General features: G+C 35.2%; 1 protein-coding gene across 3 annotated transcripts in view; it reads left to right on the top strand.

Moving 5' to 3' along the window:
• Positions 1 to 12361, top strand: part of LOC127866837 (uncharacterized) — a 219225-nt gene that overhangs the window by 89845 nt on the left and 117019 nt on the right. Inside the window, exons 15-16 of one of the 3 annotated variants that reach the window (XM_052407666.1) lie at positions 2892 to 3309; positions 4038 to 4159. The exons of the other annotated variants lie outside the window; for them this stretch is intronic. Coding sequence (XP_052263626.1) covers positions 2892 to 3309; positions 4038 to 4159 — 540 coding nt within the window. The remainder of the gene's footprint in view (positions 1 to 2891; positions 3310 to 4037; positions 4160 to 12361) is intronic. 3 annotated transcript variants of the gene reach the window in all.

Genomic DNA, 12361 nt, shown 5'->3' with positions numbered 1-12361 from the left:
TTAAATTAAAAAACTTCAATATACTGAAAAGTACATGTGATCTGAGATTATACTCTGTAATAACTTGAACATATTGAAAATAAACATGTGATCTGAGCAAATATGTGACAAGTATTCAGAAAAAGATGACCAGCGCTGTCCTCGGACAGCCCTCGTTTTTAATTCTTTTATTTTGTTCCATTTAGTTCTGCTGCAGTAAAATCCATTTGGGAACATAGTTAAATCTGATATTTACTAATCTTTACACTCTTCCTACAGAGACAGATATTTTAGTTTAAGAATAAGGTCATATTTTTTTCAGTAACATTTTAATTATATCTTTCTTTGATGACCCACAATAATTGATGTTAGGTTCATATTAGTGACATCCCACAACCATTTTGTTAATCTTATGCTATTAAAGTTTGTCCAGTATGCCTGCATTTTGTCATTTACTGGTTTGCAACATTGTTTTGAATAGACCAATGATGCACATCACTTTTGACCATTTTATCTTGCAGGCAAAATATCCACTATATGTCTTTACATACACCTCTGAAAAATAAAAAATGTGTAGTTTTAAGTCATGTTGTGTAAATGTACCTGAATGTATGTTGAATTGGTGGGTAACCATGGTCTTGGTGTGCGATGCTTTATGTGGTTTTGTATGGCTAAAGTGAGAAAGAGAAGAAATTACATTATGAAATGTTGCCATTTTTAATGTGTGAATCCAGTTAGTTGTGGTTAAGCACAATTTGATGCACAATGCTGATCATTTCATTTATAATATTTTTGACATGATAAAGGAAACTTATGTCAATATTCCTTTTGCTTAAGTTTTAGGGAAAGTGATTACAATGGTTGAACTTTTCTACATTCAAAGAATAAGTGTTTTATTGTTTCTTTAGAACACTAGCATAGATTGCAAATACTTGATTGTATTACCGGTAGTTTACATTTATAAAAGTATGCATTCGTGACAGTTATTTGATACAATATGTTTTTATTGAACATATCTAACATATGTTTCATTTGTTGGTGTTTGTGTTAAATACATAGTTTTTCAGTGGAGTTGTAACTCTTTATTTGACATAATATGATCCCACAATTTATTTGGATGAAAAGACACATAGTGAAATAGACACAGAAGTCTGAAAAACACACAATGTATCATTCGTTAGAAACAATAATGAAAAGACCCACAATACGATTTTGATAGTCCCACAAATTATTAGACACACAATGTATCATTCGTGGGTCCGTCCGTCCGTCCGTCCGGCACTTTTGTGTCCGGAGCCATATCTTGGAAGTTCTTTGGTGGATTTCATTTAAACTTGGTATGAGTATATATATATAAGAGGATGATGCACGCCAAATGGCATTGTACACCATCTGTTAAAAACAGACTTATGGCCCTTTGTATCTTGAAAAAATGCTTTTTAGTGTCCAGAGCCATATCTTGGAAGTTCTTTGGCGGATTTCATTGAAACTTGGTATGAGTATATATATGCATAAGAGGATGATGCACGCCAAATGGCATTGTACACCATCTGTTAAAAACAGACTTATGGCCCTTTGTATCTTGAAAAAATGCTTTTTACTATAGGCACTTTTGTGTCCGGAGCCATATCTTGGAAGTGCTTTGGCAGATTTCATTTAAACTTGGTATGAGTATATATATGCATAAGAGGATGATGCACGCCAAATGGCATTGTACACCATCTGTTAAAAACAGACTTATGGCCCTTTGTATCTTGAAAAAATGCTTTTTACTATAGGCATTTTTGTGTCCGTAGCCATATCTTGGAAGCGCTTTGGCGGATTTCTTTGAAACTTGGTATGAATATATTCCAGCGCCAGAGGCGGAGGGATATTGTTTTGGCGTTGTCCGTCCGTCCGTCCGGCACTTTTGTGTCCGGAGCCATATCTTGGAAGTGCTTTGGCGGATTTCATTTAAACTTGATATGAGTATTGTAAACGTTGAATGTTTTTGTGGCAAACGCACGACTTATTAATTCACCTAAATAAATTGTGAAGGCTTAAGAACCTTCTTTTGTCTTAGTTTTGTGTTATTGTCCTCCGTCCGTCCATTTATCATTATGTTCATCCGTCCAATTTGCACCCATCCTCAAACAAAGCATATGTTGCGGGGGATAACCTTGGGCCTTTTAGGCCCTCTTGTTCTTATTATTTTACCTTAACACAAGGTGGTCATGGTTATCGTTTGTGCTTTCCCATTGTTTTTAGCACCTTGGTATAATTTCGCCAAACCTTCCATTGAATGATCCGTGATTCATCCTTGTTCAATGATGATGGTTTTGTATGTAATGCATATGTAGGTTATTTGATCTTAAAATAAAGTTTAAAATGTTTAAAAGTAAATAACCTGTGAAATGTAAGAATCATAGGATGCATGATTAGGAAATGTTCATATGTTGAGGAAAAGGTAAATCTACATCCTAGAAAGTGAATTTTTTTTTTATCTACTTATTGCAATAATGTTCTGAACAATATTCTCTTCAACCACAGGTCCCATAGGTTTATGTTACTTGGTATGCAACCTTTCTTTGTGGATCTTTACTAATATTCAAATTAAGTACCTTCTTCTTTATCCTTTGCCATAGGCGGAGAAATATTGTTTTGGCATTGTCCGTCCGTCTTTACGTCCGTCAGGAGACATATCATGGAAGCGCTCTGGCGGATTTCATTGAAACTTGGTATGAGTATATATATGGATAAGAGGATTATGCACGCCAAATGGCATTGTACACCATCTGTTGATAAAGGAGTTATGGCCCTTTGTATCTTGAAAAAATGCTTTTTTGAGTGTCAAATATAACAATTTGTCAAGAAGCATATTTGCAGGGCCTGACCCGCCAATGCCTAGCCGTGATTTTCAAATGTCATTGAAGGTGAGATCAGACCAACCAACCTCTACGCATGACTCCCAAAGCTCCATGGAGGTGAACTTTGTAGGGCTGACCCGTAGCTGTGACTCTCAAATGTCCATGGAGTGGAGATCAGACCAACAAACCCTTAGCTGTAATTCCCAAAGGTCAAGGAACGGAAGACCAGACCAACCAACCAATGGCCGTGACTCTCAAATGTCCATTGAGTGGAGACCAGACCAACCAAACAGTAGCTGTGACTCTCAAATGTACATTGAGTGGAGACCAGACCAACCAAACCCGAGCTGTGACTCCCAAAGCTCCATGGAGGTGAACCAGGTTCGGCTTACCCCTAGCTGTGACTCTCAAATGTCCAGGGAGGAGAGATGGGACCAGCAAACCCGTAGCAGTGACTGTCAGCGGTCCATGGAAGTGACACCAGGTGGATATTCAAACTGGAATTTTATTATTACTTGCGTTCCTCAATGATATATACTTAGGCCATTGCTATTTTAATTTATATAAATGTCATTGTAGCAGAAATTCAAGTGAACATTTTCAGACTTTTGCAGATGACACAAGCATCTCAATAATTGCCAAAAATCCAATTCACGCTGATAAAGTGCTAAGTTCTGATTTAGAAACTTTAAATTATTGGGCAAGTGAATGGCTCATTAAGTTTAATCCAAATAAAAAGGAACAGCTTATAATCTTTTAGAAAAACTCTCCAATATATCATACAATTGAGATATTGTGCTGAAGTTGTGTGTAGATAACTTATATGTATCCTTAGCTAAGGATTCCATTTGGGACCAGATGTGCCAAGATCTAGGTCACTGTTTCTTAAAATATGAAAAAGGTTCCTGCTTACCGGGTAATATCTCGAGTGGTTATTGTTCTGAAATATTGTATGTTGGTAGCCTACATGTACACATAGCTTGGTATTGCATTTGGGACCAGTTGGTTCATGGTCATTTTAACTGTTACTTAAACCTTTTTCAGCTCAATGACTTGAATTTAGATGGTTTTATAATTTTTTAAGCTATCATATTTATTTAAATACTTTAATAAAATTGATTACAACATTAAAAACCTGGTTTTTGTGGCGCCGCCATTTTTCTTGTTATTAAATGTTTTCAAGATATAATTATTGGATTGTTTCTATTTCAGAAACAGTCATTCGATATCCGCCTATGAAGCAGCCTAGCCGTGATGCTGTGAAGAAAAAGCTGAGACAAAAACTGAAGAAGAATGCAGACATGAGCCAGAATTCTATGGAAGACTGGCCAGGGGTAATTTTTGCTTTAGTAATATTTAATTTTTTACATAAAACATGTAAACTTAAACTTTTGACATCTGCACCAAAGTGAATGTCCTTTAAGTCACCTTCCAAATCATTCAGAAATCATATCGATCATCCATATATCTATTTTTTTTACAACTTTAAGGTTATAAGTATTAAGGGATTTAAGTAAAACTTCCTTATTATTTAAAAACTAGATGCTAGTTAGTCAAAAACAGCAGAGCTGAGCCCAATATGTGAAATCGTCCTGCATGTTGCATAATTATGAAATGTTTGTATGTTGTTGAAAATGGTAATACAAAGGTCATACGTACTCTTTGACTTTAGCTGCGAGCTATTGCCTCAAACAGGGTTTCTGGTCAAAATCTAAGTTTGCATTTACCAGTCTTGATGCAACTATGGATAAAGCTCGCTTACATTTAGACCTAACTTGTGATCGATTTGAAGCCATTTGGGTAGAGGTCATGGTCACTGTTGCTAAACATTGAGAACAACAAATAGTTTCCTCTCATTAATTTGAGGTAGGATATTTATGATATTAAACTGGAAATTAGTATTTGGGTAGTTAACATCCAACCCTTAGTAGGTTTTGTATTTGGGACCAAGGTCAATTTAACTGTTATTACAAACAGATGTGGATGCTACTCAATAACCTAGCTGAAGACCTAGCTTGGGTTTATACGATTGATTTTTCTGATGATGTCTGGTATGGCTACATTTTGATAATATCGGAGGACCAGTATTGACATATTGGCGTAGATGTCAAATATTATCATGAATGTTATTCATTGAGCCTAAGGAAATCGCATTGTTCATTGCTTTCAACTCGGTTTGAATTCTCCTACGTGTGTTTAGTTTTAAAATGTCGAACAACTACCTATTCCACTTTATCACAAATTTAGCGAAACAGTCTTCTATAATTTAATGACGAGTGGCAATTATAAAACATCTAGATTATGACTGTACATAATAAAATAAAAGCAATGTGCATGTGGTTTTCATGCGATACTGTCTACATGTGTATACAGATCTTGTTTAAATAAAAATATTGGCCTCTCTTGTACTAAATATTTAAGGTAAACATTGAAAAAATGATTTCATGGCATGGTCATTTTTATGCCCCCAAAGGGTTGCATATAGTTTTTTAACTGTCCGTCAGTCCGTCTGTCTGTCCGTCCGAAAACTTAAACATTGGCCATAACTTTTGCAATATTGAAGATAGCAACTTGATATTTGGCATGCATGTGTATCTCATGGAGCTGCACATTTTGAGTGGTGGAAGGTCAAGGTCATCTTTCAAGGTCAAATGTCAAATATATGGCTTCAAAGTGGCGCAGAAGAGGGCATTGTGTTTCTGACAAACACATCTCTTGTTCTTGTAATATACTGTTGTTCAGAGCATAACTGTTTCAATATTAAATTCAAATAACAGAAAGAGAATGAGGAAAGTTCCGTATATAGGGAGAAATTGCCTTTTGTTTGAAATTATCAATATGTCTGTTAAATTGGTTAACAAACTAAAAGGTGGGGTTTATCATTAATTATCAAATAATAACGGTCTTTTTTCACATTAATACTGCATTTGACTGGATACTCTGCTCACATGATTTGTTTAAATTACCCCTGATGAACCCAATATCAATGCAAATTAATTGGTTAATATTATTGACCACATTTTTTGGTGTTCTCTAGTTGTATTGCCTTGCTTAAACGTTTATGATCTCTTCAAATCTCTTCAAGTCTTGTGGCCCTTAGAGTATTGAAATCGCATCTTAAAGCCATTTGAGCACACCGGAGCACATCGCCCATGAGATAAGCTATTGTGGTCACCTATGTCTGTCATCCATCATTGTGCATTGTATGGTGTTCACCATCAACATTTATTTTGTGATCTCTCTTGGCCAGATTTTTTGCTCAGTCATAATTCAGAATGTTTATCTTCACAATATCTTAGCCATGTTTGAATTTTGGTAAAGTGGGGTAAAAAAATAGGTAGCAAGGCCTATTTGTACAAAAACTGTGTAACCACTCTAGAAGCAAGAATGATGCCTCAATCTTGATGAAGCTTAGACAGGATAAATATTGACAACAAAACTATGTCACCAAGTATCTATCTTAGAAAAAACATGTTTTTTGTTAACTTTTAGCTTGTTAACACTGAAGTGGACACATTTTGGTTAATTATTTATGAAACTTTGTCAGAATGTTTATCTTGGCAAAATATAGGCCAAGTTTGAAAATATGTTAAAGGTTTGTTAATGAAATTTTTAGAAAACCCTTGTTACCACTCAAGAAGCCATATTTATGACTCAATCTTGATGAAAATTTCTTGGTCACATAAGCGAAAAAAAGCTGTTGCCATTTAGAAGTCACATTTATGATTGAGTCTTGATGAAACTGACTGAAAAGGTTTATCTTGACAAAATCTAGGCCAAGTTCAAATCAGGGCCATGCATGTTCAAAAACTCGGTTATCAGGTCACATTATTCTTTGTAAAGCCTTTTAACCACTCAAAAAACATCATTAATGGCTCAGTGTTGATGATACATGCATATCATTTGAACAATTTCTAGGCGATGTTTGAATATGGGTCAAATGAGGAAAAACATATGGTCACAATGTCTTTGACAATTGGTATACTTTGGACCAGAGTTTGGCTGTTAGCGCGCTAGGGTCTTCATGGCTTATGGCTCACAATATATAAGTATTTTCTTGATTTCAACTGTGTATGCACTGTCTTGAAAAGAATGCCTTATTGTGCACAAATAAAATGGATGTGTATCCAGATAAAGATTAATTTTTCTGAACATTTATGCTTATGAAAATCAGCAAAAAAAATCGCTATTTAATTCATGAGGGGTGTGCTTTACCACTGTTTTAAGGGGTGTTGCTGCAGTTTTGCTGATTTTTTTGCATCTAATACCTTTTGCTCAAAATTTTTATTTAAGTAATACATACTAATATTATATGAAAAATGAAATAAAAACATAGGGTCATTGGCCTTGTTTTGATTTTATTCACCATTATATAACATGTACTTTTTCATTAAAACTGAAAAATCTCTAATTGCATAAAAATGATTAATAACCTATGAAATTGGCAACATGTAGACATAATATAAGCTAAGATATATCATATACCATTTTATTAAACCACAAACTACCAAAAAAATGGAGAACACAAGTTAAATTTTAAGAAATTTAATTTTTATAATTTTTCTGTCACCCCAAAACACGTCAATTTTTACTATTTTAACCACAAAAATGGAATTAAAAAAAGTTCTATCTAATAACTTTTTGCGAAACTGCTCAAATAAGTTCATCTACGTATTGTTATCATAAAACAAAAATAAAAAAGGGGGTCACCGCACTTTTAACAGAGATTTTTATGTTTTACTATCCCTACCGTCTATGTCAAATTTCATAAAATACAGCAATAAGGCGAAACACAAGTACCGGTACATAGACTGTTAGAGATATGCATAAACATTATTGATTGTTTACTATCTTAATTGGGATCACAACAGTTTACAAAAAAACAACACTTATTCAATATTTAATCACAAACATAAGGCCATACAGTATCCAACTCAACCTTAATCATCAATAACAGGGACTTGTTATCAAATTTCGGCATGTTTTGAAGTTTGTGATTAAATGCTTTAAATTGATTAATGTAAACAACAGGACTAAAGAGCTCCAGGAAAAAAAGCAAGAATGAAATAAAAGAAAGAAAAAAAAGTTAACTTCACCTGGGATCGAACCACTGAGTACCTATTATGAACCTACACGGTCATTAATTTGTGATGATTCTGATAACAAAACTATTGGGTTGTGAGAATAGCATCAGTGTTGCTATAAATATATCCTCCGTTAAATAAACTGCCGCAACACCCCTTAAGCACAGATTTTAGGATCACTTATTGTATACTAGTAAGTTTCAAATGTTGACTGTATTTGAATACGGTAATCAGTCCTTGCAATGTGTATAGTCTTTAGTACCTTCCTTTTGTAGTGCATGAACAAGAAGAGAAGGAAGCAAGCAAGTCCACACCAACCGACGCCTAGCTGTGATTCTCAAATACCCTTGGAGAGGAGATCAGACCACCCAACACCTGGCTGTGACTCGCAAATGTACAGGGAGGGGAGACCAGAAAAATCAACTCGTAGTTGTGCCTCTCAAAGATCCATAGAGGTGAACCCAGTCTGGCTGACCCCTAGCCAGGATCCTGAAACGTACAAAGAGGGCAGTCCAGACCGGCCTATTGCCTGTGCAGATCCACCTCCCTTCGTAGAAGGTGTTCCAAATTTTGAAGTGATTAGCTCTGGAATAGACATGTTAAAGTGACCTGTTGATAGATTTGACGATTTGAAAAAGAGTGTTGTGGATATTCAATTAACAAGTTAAATTGTACAATTAAAAAAGCGAAATAACCTAAAAAATGGCACATAAATATGCTGAACATACTAGTTCATCCACAAGTAATCATCATTTGAAATAAATAAAATCAATAACAATTCTAACAGCAATTGAATTATTTGGAGTGATATTTGTAGTTGTTTAAATTTTTGCCATTACTGATCATGGTAGTCAAGTTTTTAAGACTAACATCCTTTTTAATCAGAAGGTCCTTTTTTCAATGCAGGTGATACTTAACTCATATGTGGCACATGGTGAGCTTTGGACCGCCTTTTTTCTGTTATGTTTTTATTTTCCCCACCACTATAGTGGGGGGCATATTGTTTTTGCCCTGTCTGTTGGTCTGTTTGTTTGCCCCAACTTTAACATTTTGCGATAACTTTTGCAATATTGAAGATAGCAACTTCATATTTGGCATGCATGTGTATCTCATGGAGCTGCACATTTTGAGTGGTGAAAGGTCAAGGTCATCCTTCAAGGTCAAAGGTAAAAAAATCATAAAAAAATCAAAGCAGCGCAGAAGGGGACATATTGTTTCTGACAAACACATTTCATGTTTTTACAAATTTTTCATTCAAATTACAGTTCCTCCTTACCCACTGGGAGTTGAACAAAACTTGAAAGGAATGATCCTTGGGTGGCCTTTTTCAAATTATTTCAAATCGTTCTGGTACCTTGAAAATGAAGGTCACCTGAGGCTGAGCTAATTAAAACTGTACAAATCTGTGAAACCCAAGTGTCAAAGGTATAATGAAACATGGGCAAGTGTAATAGTGATCTTCAACTAAGATCGTTAAAATAATGCCCCCGAGGTCTAAATTGGCCATTCCCCAAGGGTCAAATAATTTATGAAGACTTATCTAATAGATAACTTGAAAAAACAACAACGTATTTGAAATCTAAATGGTAAGAAGTTTAAAATTAATGCTAAACAAGGAGGGGTATATTTCTTTACACCAGTCGTCGGTTGGCAGATCAAAAGACTTTCATTTTCACACAATACAATGTATCTTGAGAATGTTTCAACATATGATGAAGCAAATCCGTATGATTGTTAATTACGATAAAAAGAAGACGTCTATTAATTTTCAGATAAAGAAAAAGGGTTGATGCCTGCAGGCATGTAATCATTTACATAAAAAAAGCCGGATTAATTACCAATAAACTGCATTGTATTGCTTGCGGATATCTAAGTGGGTATTAATTTAATTAACAACATTTTTAAGTAAGGGTTTTGGGTGGGGCATGCATGTTTTTAGCTCACCTGAGCACAACGTGCTCATGGTGAGCTTTTGTGATCGCCTTTTTTCCGTCGTCCGTCGTGCTTCGTCAACATTTTGCCTTGTGAACACTCTAGAGCCATACAAGTACCTGTACAAGTGTAAAATGAATACATGCATTCCAAGCATAACAGTAGCCAAAAAGTACACAACTTATGAATATGATAACTTAAGAAAAATATTGATTTAAAAACATAATTTAGAAATCTTTTTTTTAATTCGCAACACAAAATTACATGAAACGGTGTTATACTTTAAATGTTTACCTGATTCAATAATGTAACAATTTCCTGTTGTTTAAAAAATAATGCCATCTTTTCATTTTACACTAAGTATATAAACATGTATGGTCTGTTGTCATGAAGCATCTTTTTTAGCTCACTTAAGCACAATAAGCTCATGGTGAGCTTTTGTGATCACCTTTGTGCGTTGTGCTGCATCAACATTTGCCTTGTTAACATTCTTGAGACCACGTTTATTGCCCGATCTTCATGAAACTTGATCAGAAGATTTGTCTCAATGATATATTGGACGAGTTCGAAAATAAATCCGCTTGGTTGAAAAACATGGCCGCAAGGGCGCATGGCAATTTTCCTTATATTGCTTTTGTAAAACCTTGTTAACACTCAAGAGGCCACATTTATAGTCCGATCATGATGAAACTTGGTCAGAACATTTGTCCCAATGATATATTGGATACGTTTGAAAACGGTTCCAGTTGCTTGAAAAACATGGCCTCCAGGGGGCAGGGCATTTTTCCTTATATGGCTATATGTTGCTATAGTAAAACCTTGTTAACACTCTACAGACCACATTTATTGTCTGGTGTTCATGAAATTTGGTCAGAAGATTCATCCCAATGATATCTTGGACGTGTTTGAAAATAATTTGGGTTGGTTGAATCATGGACGCTTAGGATTGGGCATCTTTCCTTATATGTCTATAGTAAAACCATGTTATCACTCTATAGGCAAAAAATATTGTCCGATCATCATGAAACCTGGTGAGAAGATTTGTCCCAATACTATCTTGGTTAAGTTTGAAAATAGTTCCGGTTTGTTTACAACAAGGCCACCAGGGGGCAGGGCATTTTTCTTATATGGCTATACATATATATTACTATAGTAAAACTTTTTAATACTCTAGAGGCCACATTTATTGTCCGATCTTCATGAACATTGGTCAGAAGAGTTGTCTTAAGGATATCTTGGAACAGCTCGAAAATGGTTCTGGTTGGTTGAAAAACATGGCTGCCATTGTTCGGGGCATTTTGCGGGGCATTTTTCCTTAAATGACTATAGTAAAACCTTGTTAACACCCAAAAGGCCGAATTTATTGTCCCATCTGCATTAAACTTGTTCAGAACATACATCCAAATCACATCTTGGACAAGTTTGGAAATGGTTCGGATATGTGACCATGGCAAAACCTTGTTAACACTCTAAAGACCACATGTTTATGTTTTGTCCAATCCTCATGAAATTTGTTAAGAAGATTTGTCTCAATGACATCCTGGACAAGTTAAAACAATCGTCCCGGTTTGTTGAAAAACATGACCTCCCGGAGGTGGGGGGCATTTTTTTAGATATGCCTTTAGTAAATCATTATTAACACTCTGGAGGCCACATTTATTGCCCATTTCTCTTGAAACTTAGTCAGAACATTGGTCTGAAGTACATCTTGGACGAGTTTTAGAATGGTTAAAGTCTGTAGACAAATTTGGCCTCTAGGAGGCCAGGCATTTTCCTTATATGGCTATAGTACAACCTTGTTAACACTCTAAAGTCCACATTTATTGTCTGATCGTAATGAAATGTGGTCAGAATATTCCACTCAATGATATCTAGGACGAGTTCGAAAATAGTTCCGGTTGGTTGGCAGACTTAACTGCCAGGGGATTGGGAAGTTTTCCTTATATGGCTATATTAAAACCTTGTTTGCTAGAAGCCACATTTATTTTTCTGGTCCAATTGCTTTAGTACAACCAGTATACACTTTGAATCAAACGTATGCACATTACGACATTCATCATCTGCATGCATTAATATTATTTCTGCTCATAAGATATAGAGTAAAATTTCGAAAAAATGTTTTTTCCTGCCTTATGATGATGGGTTGGTGTTTAACGACAGTCCAATCTTCATAAAGCTTGGTCAGAAGATTTGTCCCAAAGATATCCTGGATCAGTTCGAAAATGGTTCAGGTTGGTTGAAAACCATGGCGGCTAGAAGGTAGGGCAGTTTTCCTTATATGGCTAAAGTACAACCAATATACGATCTGAATCAAATATATGCATATTATGACATTGATTATCTTATTGCATTTAAATTAATTCTGCTTATAAGATATATAGTAACATTTCGGAGTTTATGTAGTAATATTTCTTTGGCAGAAGATTACTTAGGGCAGAACAAATTGTTTATAGCTTGAATTGTTTGACCTCCAGTCAATAATGCACTCTTACTTTCTCCAACTGACCCTGTTAGCCACAT

The sequence above is a fragment of the Dreissena polymorpha genome, chromosome 2, assembly GCF_020536995.1.
Source record: "Dreissena polymorpha isolate Duluth1 chromosome 2, UMN_Dpol_1.0, whole genome shotgun sequence".
In the NCBI taxonomy this organism is placed as follows: domain Eukaryota; kingdom Metazoa; phylum Mollusca; class Bivalvia; order Myida; family Dreissenidae; genus Dreissena; species Dreissena polymorpha.
This window is presented reverse-complemented; position numbering and strand designations above follow the sequence as displayed.